Below are 17,966 nucleotides of genomic sequence, written 5' to 3'. Positions count from 1 at the left end.
CAAACTAACAACTAACTAGCAACTTACAGTAAATTGTCTTTTGTTTAAACAAGTTGTCAGCAATACCTTTATCAGCATCAGTGTTTCCATTCCTCTTTTTCTCCACAGGTGTGATAGCTTTAGAAAACGTGTTGACTCATATCCTGTACATTATTACAGAAAGCACGCGTGACACACACAAATACGTATTTTTTGCTTTTCCCTGTCTTCTACCATCTTATCATTTCCTCTTTTAATATTCCTTATTCTTCCCTTTTGTGGTCCATTTCCTCCTTTTGCTTACATAAAACCTTGAAAATCGGTGGTTGATGGTTGTAATCTCCAGAGTTGTCAGTGTATAGTTCTGTCTTGTGTTTTTCTGTCATCTGTAAGAAAGCCAAGGAGAAGAGACAGTACTCCTGTAATCCATCCTGTTTTGTCATCTCTTGTTCTTTTTTATTTTTTTCTTCCCTTGTTGTTTTTGTTGTTGTTTAGCTTCTCCCCAGCTGCAGATCAGATGTTTCATGCTGATCTCTTAGATCTAGGACATATTACTGTCTGCTTTCCTTGTTCACCATTTCTGTATGGGTAAATGAACAGAATACGGGTTTCATCCTTTTTAACTGTTGCCACAGTTGTATGTACTTAGTTTCTGAGGCAAACTACACATCTATATTGAATAAACTACACAAAACTTCACATATGTAAACTGTATTGTGCAGTACTAGCCTTTGGCAGTAAGTTCATCAGTTTCTCTGAGTATACAAAATAGTCTGGACTAAGTGTGACCTAAGTAATGCATTGTCCTGATGGACCGAACATTGCTTCACATAGTTGATCTGTATAAACATGTAAAGTATAGTGTAAGAACATGTACGTAACCTACACTTGCATACTTATGATATTTAAAAGTAAATAAACCTCTATGCTTAAATCTTCAGGTACTCTAAAGTAAACAATATGGAACAGTTGAAATAATATATTTCTGCATTAAGTTCAGTGGACTTAAGCAGTTCTTGTACTTTCTGCTGGTGCTCTGGAAGTGTACATTTACTGAATTTTTAAAAGTTTTTGCGGGGATGCTTCTTTTGCGGTTTATGCAATTAAACTTGTACCTCTCTGCATTACAGTTGTCTTTTCTTGCCTTGAATGCTGTGAACAGTCTCTTCCAAGCTGCCCTATTAACACAAATAGGAATTGCAAACACTCTAGCTTATTTTAAGCATCTGAATAGAACACCATGTCAGTTGTACATTCCTTAAATAGGACTTGGTGACCATTTGTCATTTTTCTTAAATGCGATGAGTTCCATGGTACTGCGTTATTTTCCAGTTAGTAATGACTGCAAGTAAATATGAGAAGATGGTGCAGACATTGGTCATTATTTTGTTTCTTTTTTCTTTCCTTAATTCTGTATCATTTGACAGATGTGATACTAGAATAAAGATATATATAGCATGTATGAGTGTGTGAGGGTGTATATGACTGAAACTACGCTTTGCCTCAGAAATCAATGGCAGCACTTGAGTGGTGAGCTGTAAAGACCATGTTAGATGTGCATAAGAGGCTACTTACATGTAACTGATCAGATGGACAGTTTCCTTCATAACTCATGCTGCTGAGTCTTTTCATCATGATTTTCACTGACAGAGGCATAACACAAATTCATTCAGCAATCTGCTTTAAGGTTGAAGGAAAGGAATGTATTTGGATTTGAGGGCTGGATGTGTATGCTGTGTTTAAAAGGCATGCTACTGGTATTGATTTTTTTTATTTCTATTTTTTTCAGGACAGGTTAAAGTGTTCAGGGCCCTGTATACGTTTGAGCCCAGAACGGTAAGTACTTCTAAATTTTAGAGGTTTGAAAAACTTAATTCTAATCTTGTCAGTAACATTTCTTCAATTCTGCAAGGACTGGCCTATTAGACTTACTGTACTGTTTTCAACAATAAAGTCTGTTGATGCGTATTTGTTCTTATTGTGACTAAAACTGCTTGATTAATCATCACTCTCCAGTAAGTCCACTCTGTTTTAAAGCAGCATACTTTCTTCTGTAGTATCTGTTACCTAGTCGAAGATCTGAAATCGTGATTTGGTTTTTCTTTCAAAAAGGGGATGAAATTAACAAATACAAAGATAAATTTCACTGCTTCTGTTGCACAGTGCTCTGTTGGAAAGAACGCAGTCTTTCTGCATTGTTAGGAAGATCACAGATCCAAAAGGTTATCTGTAGACAAGTCAAACTACTGACTATCAGGTTGTTGTCTAGGTGCTAGAGAATTTGAGTTATCATTCTTTTTAATGAAGAGGTGAATGTATTCTGACTTATCCAGGTATTCGTTTTTCATTTGTACACATATTCAGATATTTGTTTATTCCTCTTTTTTTTTCTTTCTGTTTTTAAGCCAGATGAACTGTACTTTGAAGAAGGAGATATCATTTACATCTCAGACATGGTGAGTCTAAGACATCCCATACAGACTGAACACTTCTGAGATGCAACGTATCCCTTTTAAAATATTTTCCCTTTTCTCTGCAGAGTGATACAAATTGGTGGAAAGGAACTTGCAAGGGGAGAACTGGACTAATTCCAAGCAACTATGGTAATGTCTAGAATATTTTTATTTGGTAATTTACAATCAAAGGAAATCAGTAAACAAAAAGGCTTATGATGCCTTAAGCCCCAAATAGTTTTTTATTTTTCTAATTTTGTAAGCCTTATAAGTTTTATAAGTAGTAGAAGTAGATTTTAAAAGCAGCAACCCTCACTCCTTTTCCCTTTAGTATAAGCAGTTTACACAGTCCTTAACCCTCTTACCCCATTCTATGCTCCCCATATTAAATCTACCCCCAAATCCAGTAGAAATGTTTAGTCTCTTGTCAAGGCAAGGCCTGTTTGGAGAATGTTTGTATCTTGGCCTAAACCGCAGAACACAGTCAAGAACTGGGTGACTGTGTGCACTCTGTGCCCCAAAGAAGATGAAGATTGATGAAGAGATGGTCTCAAAAGCCCCCAGCCCCAATTTCCAGGGGGCGGGGTGGGGGGTGGATCAGGGCAAAAGTAACAGGGTGGACACACTTGAGATTAGACAGATGTTGTTATAAAATGTAATATCTCAGGCACAGCCAGCCTGCGTGGTGTAACACCTATTGCCTTGGCACATTAAACCCTTTCCTTATCTCACCCCTAGTTAACTGCTCCGGAGTTATTTTTTTAGTACCAACATTCCACAGCATCACTTATTTTCAAAAGCAGATCACATTGGCATCTAAGAGTACTCTACTATGTGTTTCAGAATACACCTATCTGCAGTATCAGTCGCTATTGTACATCAGCAGTGGACAGGCTGTCTTGTGTTTTTATAACCTAAAGACAGCATAAGTTTGCCTAGTATTCATGTTTCTGCTTGTGCAGATAACAGTAATAGATGTTCTCAGTTTTGAGTGGAAGAATGCGTGGTTCTAAAGGAACCATTTTTGTTTGCCATTTGTTGTATTTTAGTGAATATATCCAGCCACAGAAAACATTGTTTACTTGAGGATTGCATCATATTAAATATCCCTTACATGTCTGGACTGGATAGAAACTGCTTTTTCAGATTCAACTAAAATCACTTTTAAAAGCCATGAATACAGACAACACAGCACAATTCTTCCAAGTCCTTCCAGGAACTGTAGACAGAGTAACAGTGTCTCATGACAGATTGCCTCATAACTGCCAATATGAAACTGACTGTGGTTGTCACACATTGTCCCTTCTTCACTAGGAGATCTTATGGTAGCAATGCTATGATTCCCTGCCCTGTAGTTAGTAGAAATACATGAATAGCAATCCATGGCGTAGTTATTGAGACCATGGCATCAAATTTCACTGTAGTTTGGGACTTCCAGTCTGACTCTACTCTTGCCATCTGCCAGAGTTCAGAGGTCATGCATTGTTATATGCAAGCAGAATAGTTCATACATGCTTACCTACACTCAAATGTCTTTTGAAGTGTGTTATATTTAAAATAAAGCCAGCAGTCTACCAATTCAATTTGTGTTCCCATTGAGATAAATTGGAAAACTTCCATTTTAGAGCAGGGTTGGGGGGTGGCATCTCTGTTTGCACATTTGCAAAACTTTCATGTGTAAGCGGAACAGAAGTCTCTGCAGACAAGGAGTAGTAGGAACATGTCTTCTGATTTAGACAAACTGTAAAATCCCTAAGGCTGTCTTTCTCTGGTTACACCTTTAGGACTGACAGGTTTCATTGATTTTAACCAATGAAACACTGTGATCTCCTGTGCTATTCTATAACCTTTTTGCAAAGGGTAGAGACAGACCTGAAACTACTGAATCTGTGGGGGGGTCTTGTGCTCCATCTGCTGGGCTCGAAGGAACACATTTTAAAAGAATGTGAATGAAAAGCTGCCGAAGGCAGAATCAGTGTTATCTGCAATAAAAATACTTATTGTGGAACTTCTGGCAAAAATTTGCTAAAAAGCTTTTGAGACAGTGTTGTTAGTGTTAATGCTGTCTGCTGTGCTCAGCCAGCACTGCTCATTATGACTAACTTGTGCTGCTTGTGTAATAGCTGTCCGCTCAGGGCCTGGCTTCTCTGCATTGGAATTTTGTTCACTGTTTGCACAAATTATTTTAAAATTAAATCCTAGAATCTAGCATTTGTATTTTGTTTTACTCATAGCTAGCAAGGTAAGCATGTGAAATCTTACAATTACAAACATTATGGAAGGAATACTCATCAAAGTAAGAAAAGATCTAGAGAGGCCAAAAGAGTCTTGAGACTTTTATTTCTGGTAACTTATGTACGGTTTATCAGTATTTTTCTGCTTTGCATCTGATTACAGTAACATTGTGATCTGAGGATAACCCTTTCACATAACAACCATAGTGCAAGGGCTTAGAGATCCCATTCATGTCATATTGTACACTGTCATGCTTGCCTGTACTCTTACTAGTTAGTGATTTCCACCTAAAAAAGAAAGTTTTAAAACAGAAGGTTGATCTTCTATCTCCCCATCACTATTGTCATTGTTTAAGCAGACCTCCCACAAGTTTTCCAGGAAAAATAAAAAATCTCCATCAAACAAAAGGAAACCTCTTGACAGTCGATCTTTTTAGCTACCCTTCACAGACCCCTTGGAAATAATTCATTCATAACTATAGAAGGCAAGCTGTAGGTTGAAAGCCTAGCCTCATGCAACTGCTCAGAACCATCTTACAAGTTTAGAAAGGGAAGTAATAACTGAGATTAAATACTGCTAGATTCATGGTAACTTGCAACTGCTGATCAATTTGATGCTGCTGTTTAAAGTTTTCACAAGCTTTTTTCTGAAATGCTTTCCTGTACACAGGAAATTCAGGTTTTTCTGGCAAGTCTGTCACTCCCTTTTCACATTAGAATCAACTATATATTACTGGTTCCTCTGGAATAAATCCAGATTTTATTTCCACAGATATCAAATATCTATTCAGTTTCAGAAGTAGTTAGAATTTACTCTTTCATTTCAGTGGCAGAGCAAGCAGAGTCTATTGATAATCCACTGCATGAAGCTGCCAAACGAGGTAAGTGTGTTTGGTCTTTTAGTCCTGTAATGCTAAGGCTGTTTTGCTTGTTTTCTGCTATAATAATAATAGTATATTAAGAATTAAGATGTTCTACCTGTTTTGCTTGTCTGGTATCTTGAACAAGTTATCTGGTAAGTTTTACAGCTTTGAAAAGCTGAGATACAAGCCTGGTAGAATTGCCACTCTGTGACTGTATACACAGAAAAAGTGTGGTACCATCCATTTAACTGCATAAGGATCTGAAGGTCTTCTGGGAGTGGAAAACATTTGGTGTGACTTTGGTTTAATGAATGGTGTTGCTGCTAACTCCCTTTTTCTCTTTTTAAGTTCATTGGAAGACTGTCATTCAGAGAGAACTATGTGTCTTTAATGATTCTGTTAACTCTTTAAAGAAAAAAAAAAAATCATCAAAACTGATTTTGTCTTTCAGGCAACCTAAGCTGGTTGAGAGAGTGTTTGGATAATCGAGTTGGTGTCAATGGCTTAGACAAAGCTGGAAGCACAGCTCTGTACTGGGCATGCCACGGAGGCCATAAAGGTATCAGAGAATTAATTTGAAATTACTGTTCTTTGCTTTTCTTGATGTGTTTTTCAGACTGATTGATAAAATTACAGTGCTATAACAAATAACAAAGCCTTTTTTTTATGTTGTTCTATTTTTTAAAAAAAGAAAAATTAGACTAGAAGGGAGGTTCAGCTCCATCAACTGCTGTGTGTTTTGTTGCCATTGAAGCAGGCATCCTCATCAGTGTAACTGTTAGAAGCAGAGTGGGAAGAAGGACAGACCAAAAAGAAGTTTTCTGTTATTTTGCATATTCTATGCAATAGCATGTCTTTTGACTAATGATTGTTTGCCCAATGCAGTCCGACTGTTACAGATTTTTATTAGCTGATTGGATCGCTCTTTCATTGAATCTAAATTAAAATTTATACTAAGAGTGCAAAAAGCCTGTTTTGTTTCTACTAAATTTCTCTCTTTAAACCTCTCCCTGTTTTCTGCAGATATAGTAGATGTTCTGTTTTCCCAGGCAAACCTAGAGTTAAACCAACAGGTAGGTTAAACCAACAGATCCTTACAGTAGATGTGTGATGTTATTCATCCTTGGTACAAGCTGAAAGGTTTTTTGCTGTATTTTAATCCTGTTGCTTTTCCCTCTAACTCCACAGAACAAATTGGGAGACACAGCTTTGCATGCTGCTGCATGGAAAGGTTATGCAGATATTGTAGAGATGCTGCTGGCAAAGGGTAAAGATCTTCACCAAGGTTTCAACAATCTATGTGGCAGACTAGATTCATGAATGTTTTTTAGTTTGTATTTTTAAGTGTTTTTGTATAACTCAAGTACAGTCCTTAGCCAGCTACCCTGCCTGACTTTATAAGTCTTGCAGAAAATTCTGACAGCTATTTGGAAAGTTGACATCTCACCTGCTCAAGATAGGTTTCATCCTGCTTTGCAGACAAAAGTAGGCACTTAACCCCAGAGCAGCAATGACATCTGCTTGCTAGAAAGGGAGAGTAGCCAGCAAGTTCCCTAAATAACTATAGCTTGTGGAAGAGCATCCATAACTTCTGGTCTGCTTCAGAGCAGTTCATAGGTCAGATTCCTGTGTCCGTTACTATTCTACCCACCTTACTGAAATTCATATCAGAATGCCATTGCTCAAGAAATAGCTGGGACAGTGATTCATGATGACAATTTTTCTATTATGAAGGGGCAAGAACAGATCTGAGGAACAATGAGAAGAAACTGGCTTTAGATATGGCAACCAATGCAGCTTGTGCTTCCTTACTTAAGAAGAAACAGAATGCAGGTATTTCTGATTTTGTTTTTCTGATAAATTTTTTCTTCTAAGAGGACACTTAATATTTTAACCAAATATCAATATGTTGAAAACCATAAAAAACACTTGGAAGATATATGGACTGAGTTGTGTTCAAAAGGGCTCACTTGAGAGGGTTAGTTTAGATTTGTGATAGAAACGTGGTTTATCACATGCAGTGTTGCTGACTCCACACAAAGTGCCATCCTGTGTCAACAAGAGGCAAGAGTTCAGATGTGAGAATAACAAGGGAAGGAAATAGAAGACAGGTCCTTCAGATGGAAGAAAGCAAGATGGAAATTACTTTAAAAGCAATATACCACAAGGGACAGGATACGAAAATAAAATGGTGTGCTGTCTTCCCCATTGTGCTTGTCTGTTCCTCCAAACTTATGCCAAACCAACACCAACAGATGCTCCTGTTTTATTTTCTTAACTGCTAATTTTTTTTTTAATTTCTTATTCCTGTATTTTTCTGAGTGACTGTCTAATAGAGAAATGAAGAAAGACTGCTTTCAGGTATTTATCAAAATAGCGTCACTACTTCCCACTGTGTTCATCTCTCCTGATAGCACAGTGCCGTGTCCAAAGGAGTTAAAAAGATACAAAGCTATTTTAAAAAGCTGAACAAAAACTGAATGGTCCAGTATTGTGTAACTAATACTGCCTATAGTTTTCAGGGGGCTGAAGTTAGGGCGGAAACCCTAGGTGAAATGAGAAATTATTTAAAAACAGAGGCAGAGTTAAAGCTGGTTTTGTTGGGATATGCAGTCTAGCAACTGTATTATCACAGGACGAGTGAGAACAGAGGGAATGCTAACCTGTGGGAGCTTAGTGGTTATGGTGGAATAGCTGACTACAGCTTTAGATGCCAAGAGGAGCAGTTGCAGCAAAAATACTATCCAGCTTTTTGGTTGAGGTAATATCAGGATTTCCCAGAAAACTTCTGACAAATTATTTTGACTCTGAAGAAAGCAGTTGTAACAAAGGGCAGAATTCCTTCTGTTTCTGTATTTTTTTCTAAAGGTGGTTAATCCCTGTTAGGAACACTTACTTCATCTTTGCATGTTAATTGTAGGCACCTGGTACAGGTGTATTCTCTGTTCTAATGTACCTCATAACTGTATTAATGTTTGATTTCCTGATCCTAAGTAACTAATCTTCTACTTTGTCACTCCCTCTAAATTAATTTAGTTTCGTGGCTGGCTAATTTTTCATCCTTAGTCACTTTGTCTATCACTGGTCTCTGGTACACTCACACCCTGTCTTTTCTTGCTTGCCTGAGCTGATATTCTCAGTCTAACTGCAGTTTCAGTATTAGCTTCCATTTTTGCTTTTCTGCCTTAATTTGGCCTTTTAAATATCTCTGACACTGCTGATCTGTATACTTTTCTTGCATTTTGTATTTTCTTGGCTATTTTCAGTAATTTCATTTGTTCTGTTGAGTTTGCATTTCAGTATTTCCAATCTCTATGAGTGAAACAATTGTTCTTTTTCAGAAATTCGATTCTATATCAGTAGTCTTCCTGTCCCCAGTTCCAAATCTGTTCTTATTTAGATACAGCTTCTATCATACTCCATTTATAAAACTGTTTTATTGGAGGAAGCTTACATTGCCTCCACTTAAATGTTCAGTTTTGTTTTACATGTACACATACACATTCAAATACCATAATTGCTGAAATATATTCTAAAACATTAGAATTATTAAAGTCATGTCATGGAAATGCAAAAAGATTGCATTATTTGTGCTACTGAACAAGAGAACAACTATTTCAGCAAAGCCTTTGACGCTGTCTCCCATAGCATACTCCTGGAAAAGCTGGCAGCCCACGGCTTGGACAGGGGCCCTCTGTGCTGGGTTAGGAACTGGCTGGAGGGCCAGGCCCAGAGTGTGGTGGTGAACGGGGCTGCATCCGGTTGGCAACCGGGCGCTAGTGGTGTCCCCTAGGGATCAGCATTGGGCCCAGTTCTGTTTAATATCTTTATTGATGGTCTGGATGAGGGAATTGAGTCCATCATTGGCAAATTTGCAGATGACACCAAATTGAGGGGGAGTGTCGATCAGCTGGAAGGCAGGAGGGCTCTGCAGAGGGACCTGGATAGGTTGGAGAATTGGGCTGATTCCAACGGGATGAGGTTCAACAAGGCCAAGTCCCGGGTCCTGCACTTTGGCCACAACCACCCCCTGCAGCACTACAGGCTGGGGACAGAGTGGCTGGAGAGCAGCCAGGCAGAAAGGGACCTGGGAGTTTGGATTGACAGGAAGCTGAACATGAGCCAGCAGTGTGCCCAGGTGGCCAAGAAGGCCAAGGGCATCCTGGCCTGGATCAGGAACAGTGTGGCCAGCAGGACCAGGGAAGTGATTTGCTCCCCGTCCTCAGCACTGGTGAGGCCACACCTGGAGTACTGTGTCCAGTTCTGGGCCCCTCAGTTCAAGAAGGATATTGAGGTCCTGGAGCAGGTCCAGAGAAGAGCAACAAGGCTGGTGAAGGAACTGCAGCACAAGTCCTATGAGGAGAGGCTGAGGGAGCTGGGGTTGTTCAGCCTGGAGAAGAGGAAGCTCAGGGGAGACCTCATCACTCTCTACAACTCCCTGAAAGGAGGTTGTAGCCAGGTGGGGGTTGGTCTCTTCTCCCAGACAGCTATCAGTAAGACAAGAGGGCATGGTCTTAAGCTGTGCCAGGAGAAGTTTAGGTTAGATATTAGGAAGAAATTTTTTACAGAGAGACTAATCAGGCATTGGAATGGGCTGCCCAGGGAGGTAGTGGATTCACTGTCCCTGGAGGTTTAGATGAGACTAGATGTGGCACTTAGTGCCATGGTCTGGTAACTATGGGGGTGTTGGATCAAGGGTTGGACTTGATGATCTCGGAGGTCCTTTCCATCCCGGCTGATTCTATGATTATGCAGGATAAATGGAATTCATATTTTCTCAAAGTATGGCCCCTTTAGCATAGAGCTCTGCAATTTCTTTTCTTCCCTTTCCGTTCTTCCTTTGCTGCTTCTCCTACTCAAAAAGAAAAATAATCTTTTTTTTTTCAGTTAGATTTCTTTTCTCGAGACAATTAAGCAAGTCAGTTTTAAAGTTATCCTAGATTTCTGGAATAAGAAAGAGTAACACAGTTATCAATTCTGTGAATTATGTCAGGCTACACCTGTTTTTTTTAATACTTTAAGATGTTATTGCAAAACTACAACTAACTAGGATCTCGTGATGTACAATGTTATATATGTTACCTGTAATCCATATTCCTATTCCTATATATTTGAAAATCTGTAGGAAAATAATCATCTATCCCAAAAAGCCCATGCTATTTATCTTGGTACAGTCTCAAAGATAGGTGTAGTTCTCCAGGTACTGCTGCACATCTGGTAAATATACTTTAATACTCCGGTTTCCTGCTTAGTATCCTTCAAAGACAAAGGCTCGTAAGTGTATCAGTGGTCCTATCCTTTGTGATTTAAAAGTAATATATGCAGAAAGTAGGATTAAAGAGTTCAAGCTCTGGCGTACAGGTTCAAAGGAGCCAGAACATGGCTCTTGAAGGTCACAGACTAAATCTCCTAGGTAGGAGGTGTGATTACTGGTTTAACCCTGCATTTGAGATCCAGATCTACGGCCCCATCTGTGTAGCCCTAACATCTCTAAATGGTAGAGGAATCAGGTTTGTTTGGTCCTGGTTTGCAAGCATTGCAAATGTGAGTAATTTTCTGATTTTATCCCAGATTAAGAGAGAGTTTTCTTTCTTTCCAGATACAGTCCGAACACTGAGTAATGCAGAAGAATACCTTGATGATGAAGACTCTGATTAACTTTTTTCATTCAGCGTAAAGAACTATAACTTGCGTTGCCTATGTCAGTCTCAAAACATATCTTTGCAACTGTAAAAATATCTTATTTTGAGTATTGCAGTCTTCCAGTATAGCATATAAATGAGTGGGTGAAATCATGCTTTCCAAAGGAATATTCTTTCCTTAGGCCAGAAGATGTCATATTTTGAATCAGAGTTCCTTTGGAAGTATCTCACAGAGGAAGTGTGGTGTACCATTACTATTGAATGGGCGGAAGACCATATTCTAAACTCACATGTTTCATCTCAGGCCTTCCCAGCAAGTGCCTTGCATCTCTGGAACGCGTTTCTCAAACTGAAAGGTCCTTCTGGGACAGCAAGACACCATTGCTAACATTTTCCAAAATCTCCCTGGGCATAGTTTCCTTTGTGCAGCTAATACTGACAGAGTCAGTACTGGCTGACAGGCATGAATGGGCATTCTGCTATAGAGAGGGACCATTATTTGCCCACGAGGAGCCAACATGACAAAGTTTGATTTTTATTTTTGGTAAAATTTTTTCCCTTCCTTCCTCTGCCCCTCTGAGTAAAGTGCAAAATGACCCAGGATGATCTGCCCCAGAATACTTTGTCTTCTCTATTCCTATGGGCCCAATCCCTGAAATGTTAACTCAGGTGAAATGCTTGCTTAAGTCAGGTTTGCTTGAGAAATATACTTAATTCTGAATTTGGTGGCTTGGTTATTTTGCTTTTTGAAGTGCATTATGCTGAAACTATTTGTAGTGAAAGGAAGACAGAATATTTTTCTATTTATCTTGCCTAAAATTTTTAGTACCGATCTCTTTCTTTTACTTTATAAAAGTGCTCTTGTATTTTGTCCTAAATTACCTCAAAGTTGAAGTGTGTTTGAAGGAATGAGGGAAGATGTATATCAAATATACCACAGGTATTTGGAAGAGATAGCTTAAGCTGAATAAACATTTTTAAAATGCGTTGCTTCTTCCTGTGAATTAAAGAGAACTAAAAAATTATTGAGCCACTTTCAAGCTTCCCTGCAGAGTTAAAAAACAGTACTTTCTTTAGATTGCTCAAATAGCTGCAGCCAAATATTGTACCTTACTGAAGGGTACTTTCTTACTGTGATGGTAAGAAAATGTTACAAGTATTTGAGATACAATCTCATATTCAATTTTTGTTGCTAACTTCTCTAGTAGAGACTTCTAACAAATTCATTCCAACACAGTAATCTGGCATACCAAAACAAAACCAAAAAAAAAGGAAAAAAAAAAAAAAGAAAAAAAAAAACTCTTGCAAAAGATTGGGGATAAGTGAAAAGCTCTTGTGAAAGACTGGAGATAAATGAAAAGCTCTTGAGAAAGTCTGGGGATAAACAAAGCTCTTGAGAAAGTCTGGGGATAAATGAAAAGCTCTTGAGAAAGTCTGGGGATAAATGAAAATCACACTAGGTATTTTAGAGATTAAAAGAAGTCTACAGCACTCTTAATTTCCCACTTTTAAAAATACACTCAACCAGATTTTTTATTTTTATTAGATACAGGTAACGCTTGCTAAGCACTTATCAAAGAAGGCAGTGCTTGATTGACCAGAACTGTGTAAGATGGAGGCATTGCACAAATAGTCATCTGCACATATAATTGAAAACTGTTTAAATGTTAAAACTGTAGAACAAATGGTTTAGCCCTATGGAATACTGTGGCTACATGAACAGTGATGTTTTATTTTGTATGAGCTTGAATATCCTAGAGGGGAAGAAATAAAAACCAAAGCCACCAGTTTTTTCTCTCTAGCTTTCATTAGGACAATTGTTGAACTCTTAATAGACAGAGACTGTTCTGCTTCATATTTAATCAGCCAGCTATTCTGCTAGCTCAGCTTTTTACCATAGTGAAACTACATGTTATGATGCATGCTGTTGATTAAAATGATACAATTTCAAAGTGCAAGTTTAAAAGGTCCTGTAATGAGAGGCAAGAAGGTTCTTGAGTCTTTTTCCTGCATAAATGAAGCTCACAAGATTAAAATTCTTCAGTGTCACAGGATGTGGAGAGAATGGCTCTTCCCCCAAGTCATTGTATTCTCTACTGAGTTTTGGAGGCAGAGTTTGTATTCATAAATAACTCTTAATGTAATGTCTTCTGCTGCCATGGGTTCACCATCCTACAAGGAAAACATTATGCTCATGTCTCTGGAATTAACAGCTGCCAGAAGACCCTGTGTTCTGCAGATGCTGCAAAAGAAGAATGGTGACAGAAGCACAAGCTGAGCCCAGAGATTGCATCTGAAGTTCTTACCACTGAAAGAAGCACATTTACATTGCAAGGCAGCTAGCAAGTGGTGTAATTTGTTTCCAAGACCAAAATGATCGCTTTTGTTTTTTATCCACAACTTTTGTTTTCCTTCATGAGACTTTCTGCTTATCTTGTGAAATACAGATCACTGTGAAAGTTTTCAGGCAATAAATTACTTTTTGCCTAACTCCAGCAGTGTAAGTTTTGATGTAAAAAAGAAAACACAACCCAAACTGAATGTCCTACAAGCTAGAAGGAGTTACAGCTGGAGTAAGCTGATACAATTTCTTACCAGTCTTACTAGTTATGCAAACCTACTTACTCCCTCTACTTTTCTTCAATCTATGTGGCACTGCAGGCTCATGGATAAATTTAAGACGTTTTTCAAGGGCACCTACATTCAGTGTTGTAACAATAAGAAAAGTATTTTTTTTTAGGAGCAGCAAAGTGAAAGTTTTCAAGCTCACGGTGTCTTCTAACTGAACATTGAAGGATATTCTATCTTGTGTACTTCTGCTTGAAATAACATGTGTGCCTTTCTATTGAAAATAGCTTTGGTCCACGTAGAAATTATGTGCTGTTAGGGGATACTTGAATTGTTTGGAAGCTTTTTCAAACCGAACTGGTAAATCTTCTGTTGGCTTAATCAAAAAACTCAAGTGTTTAATCCCTTTTTTCTAGGAGAAAAAATGGGATATTTTTTGAATTGTCTTAGACTCTGGATAATTTTCAAGTTAGTATGCTGTTTTACTAAGACAAACCCCACTTTACTGAATTCCACTCTTACATATGCCATCACCTGAAATTTAATTTGCTTAAAACAGTTAAGGTCACACAAAAGGATTAAACTGAGTAGCCCGTTTCTAACAAAGTCTCCACCTTAGAACTCTTAAGTCCTAATTTCTGACAACAGTGTCATGTTTCTTGTTTGAGTTTTATGTCAAAGACTGAAGATTGGTGAAAGCCTGACCATGTGATCATTTCAGTTGTATATAGTCAGGTGTTCAAGCATGCAGCATACATCACAGAATTAAAAATTTGTTTTCAGCCATTGCCACCTCCCAGTGAAACCTTTGAAATGTACCACTGAGCCCATTACATAACAAGTAATGGGCCATCTGTCAGCTGCTTCGTGAGTCTATCACTTCTCTGTCCAGTGGGAGATTTTTCTTTCAGATACGGATTATTTGGAATATAATGTGCTGTTTCTTATAATGAAAATCCATATTCCTTCTTTCTCTTCTGTCCAAGACTGACTCCTAACTTTAAGGAACTTTAGTGAGATTTAATATAAAACAAATATGAAGACATATGGAACCGCAAGCAAATTGGACATTTGAAAGTTTTTTATAGTAATATTTCCAGTTTGAATTCTGAAACAAGTCTCTGGAATCCAGTGAAGATAAATAGGAAATGGAGGACCTCCGTTTTTAAACTCAGCACAAACCTGTATTTGTTTTCTTTATTTGTGTTACTTAATATACTACATTTTTGCTCACAGCTGTACTGCAGTCACACCTCCACTTGACTTCATTTCTACAAGGACATACTGAAATTAATCATCTTCAGATGTACTCAACATAGAATTAAATCCTCAGAATTTATATCCAATTTTTATGTACCTTCCCTTTTGAGACTTCTATAACACAGATAGTTTCACAGTGTTAGTAGTTTACTCAGACTTTTTTAATAAAAGGCTTAAATTTTATCTTCTCATATGATTTCCCTAAGGCAGGTAAAGTTATGGAACATTTCAGGTAATCTACCAATGTTTGCTTTTATGCTTTTCCCTAAGATTTCTGTTCAAGCCTAGAAAATTCCAACTGCCTGGCTATGAATTTAAAACAGAAGAGGAATCAAGAAATAAAAATATATGTGGCCTACATGCACTTACCCTGAAAGCAAGAGCAGTAAACATATTGTTAACAAGAAAGTTGTATGACAGGTAGGTTGAGTAGCAGGCACTGTACTTAAGAGAAACTTGTATAGATTCATTAAAGCCCTGAGCTAGCATTTACTTTGGCTTTAACAACTTCCAGAAAAGGTGGCCCATTCAGTTACAGTTCCATGAGTACTTTTCTAAAATATAGTTTCCACCTGGAGTTAGTATTGACGGCAGCAGGAGTTCAGGAACAACATGCAGACAATCAATGTGATCAAAGCGATGTCCAATTTATTAATTAAATGAGTTAACTTTTATACAGTTTAGTTTCTTCCAGGTACATGCTTACAACAGGGTGATTGGATAGCTCAGTCTGTGCACGCGTCTCATGCTTTCAGTTCATTGGTTCTGGAGCTCTGTCCGCGCGGCCTGACATCGTACGTGCCACCAAAAGTCCCTAATATCGATCCGCCTTTAGGGGCTTTCCAAGATTCTGCAGGTGTTTCTTTATCTCCAGTTTTCCCACAGCTTTCAACTATAAACACACGACTTTCTCATACCTAGCAACTGTAAACATACAGTATTGTATTCACACAGCTAACAATTATAAACTCACATAATTTCACACAGTCTGCAAGTATAAACACACAGCTTGCAACCTCCAAAGTTGTATCAAGCAAGGCCTACAAAAATGCAGGAGAAATTGTTCATGCAATCCTGCTCTCCCAACAAGTTAGAGCAGTGGAAAGTCATGAAGTAACACAAATGTGACCAAATTTCATCCTGCTAAAAGACTGTAGAGTGCTCTCTAGTCAGACAAGAATAGTTTAAAGGCTTGAATCACTTCAGAGGCTGAACCACTGCAGGTATTATAGAGAGATGTCTGAGGGTGAACAGTTTATGTAGGCTTCTTACAACCAGTGCTGGAAATGCTTGAATTACTTCAGTAGGTGTGACAAGATCATTCAAGTTAATTGAGTTTGAAATGAAAAGCCATTATTACACAGAAGAAAATAGGTTGAAAGGGTTTGGTGATGCTTGTATTTTTAGTCATTTCCATTCAGTTTTAACCAAAGCCAGACTATTCCAGACACAGCTTCAGTAGTTTTCTAACCACTTAAATCCAGTTTTACTCATTTTAGGGAAACTCCATTTCAGTGGTATATTGCCATTTTAAGGGCTGTTAACTGTTAGTTCTCTGAGCTCTGGCCTTGCACTTTTCCTGGTTGCACCAGTAACCTCTTAAACCAGTGTCTGCAGCCTACAAGCTATTATTCTTCACATTTCAGTACTTAAAAACTTTAAATGAAATCTAGTATTCTTGTGCTGGGCTTAGTTTTCCATTTGTTCAAACTGATGGCTGACTGAAGTGCACTGTAGCCATATCCTTACTGTTAAAAAGTATTTTGAAATTTAAAGAAAAGAGAAAAATTAAAACAGCCTAGTGTATGTACGTTACATATCTAATAATATTCTTGAGCTATGGGTTCGTGAAAACTCATGACATCTTAGATGCAAAAAGGTAAGAGTGCAATATGGAATCTCTTTGCGTATATAGTGGAAAGACCAATCATTGAAATACCTAGACACCAATATTATTTTTATGTAAATGCATACAGATAGCCTGAAATTCATCTTACCAGATTGTGTAGTAAAAGTGTACACATACCTATGGATTGATTTGTGGCTTTTTAAAAATTAAATTACCATTTGTCTAAACTCAATTTGTGGTTTCCAAGGTACATTTGCTTTGGAATCAGAAGAAGGAATTTCAATCTCACATGAAAGAATTAAAAAATATTTTTTGTGTGTCTGGTGTTTTTACAAACCTGTAACTTCATGCTTGGAGATGAGCTGAAAAAAATATCTGCTTAATACTTCATGTATTAAGACACAAGTTTAAAAATTCTGCTTTTTAAGACCTGCTAAGTATGGATTGAGTCTAACATACATCCTTCTTGTGTGAAAAGACAATTTGATCCAACCTGTAATATGTTAATGTATTACTGATTTTTGTTCCTATATGTCAGAGCTTTTTTATTTAATCAATCATTTTAATTGTATTTTAAGTAAAGTTAAGTAAACTACTGATTTCTTGGATACCGTGCTCTGGAAACTGGTCGCACATCTGTCTTGGTCCACCCAAATGCATCACTTTATTACTTTATCAGGTGGACTTTGTTAATGAAATAAGTGGTTCTCCTATTTGAATTTAAAGAACAAAGCTGAATTCTTTTGCTTTCCGTATCGAGCCTGCAGACCTCATTGCATCCCCTATGCAATTCCATTTTTTTGTGTTGACCAGACCCTAATCACTGTAGGGTACAAACAAACCTAGTGTGTGTGTGCATGGTGGCTACACAGACAGGCTTTGCCAAATGCATCTGGAGTCAAGAAAATTGAAGCTGAAGAATTGTGCCCAGTCTCTCGATTTCTGGTTAAAGAATGCAGCATAAGAGAGCACCAAATTACTTGCTCGCTATAAAATGAGTGAATTTCTTGACTTGAATTTTTCATAGCTCTCTAATGTAAAAATATGTACATACTAGAGAACAAAGCCTAATTTGTAGAACAATTATTGGTTCTCCTAATAAAAATATATGTAAAGTT

At 37.8% G+C, this 17,966-nt stretch overlaps 1 protein-coding gene across 1 annotated transcript in view; it reads left to right on the top strand.

Annotated features, from left to right (window-relative positions):
- Window positions 1-17,966, top strand: part of OSTF1 (osteoclast stimulating factor 1) — a 27,089-nt gene extending 9,123 nt beyond the window's left edge. Inside the window, exons 2-10 of the mRNA XM_064642892.1 lie at window positions 1,769-1,815; window positions 2,385-2,435; window positions 2,519-2,582; window positions 5,494-5,547; window positions 5,981-6,088; window positions 6,553-6,602; window positions 6,718-6,796; window positions 7,264-7,362; window positions 11,129-17,966. Coding sequence (XP_064498962.1) covers window positions 1,769-1,815; window positions 2,385-2,435; window positions 2,519-2,582; window positions 5,494-5,547; window positions 5,981-6,088; window positions 6,553-6,602; window positions 6,718-6,796; window positions 7,264-7,362; window positions 11,129-11,187 — 611 coding nt within the window. The 3' untranslated portion in view covers window positions 11,188-17,966. The remainder of the gene's footprint in view (window positions 1-1,768; window positions 1,816-2,384; window positions 2,436-2,518; window positions 2,583-5,493; window positions 5,548-5,980; window positions 6,089-6,552; window positions 6,603-6,717; window positions 6,797-7,263; window positions 7,363-11,128) is intronic.

This window comes from Pseudopipra pipra, chromosome Z (assembly GCF_036250125.1).
Source record: "Pseudopipra pipra isolate bDixPip1 chromosome Z, bDixPip1.hap1, whole genome shotgun sequence".
NCBI lineage: Eukaryota > Metazoa > Chordata > Aves > Passeriformes > Pipridae > Pseudopipra > Pseudopipra pipra.
The sequence above is the reverse complement of the archived record's forward strand: the minus strand, read 5'-3'. Positions and strand labels throughout refer to the sequence as shown.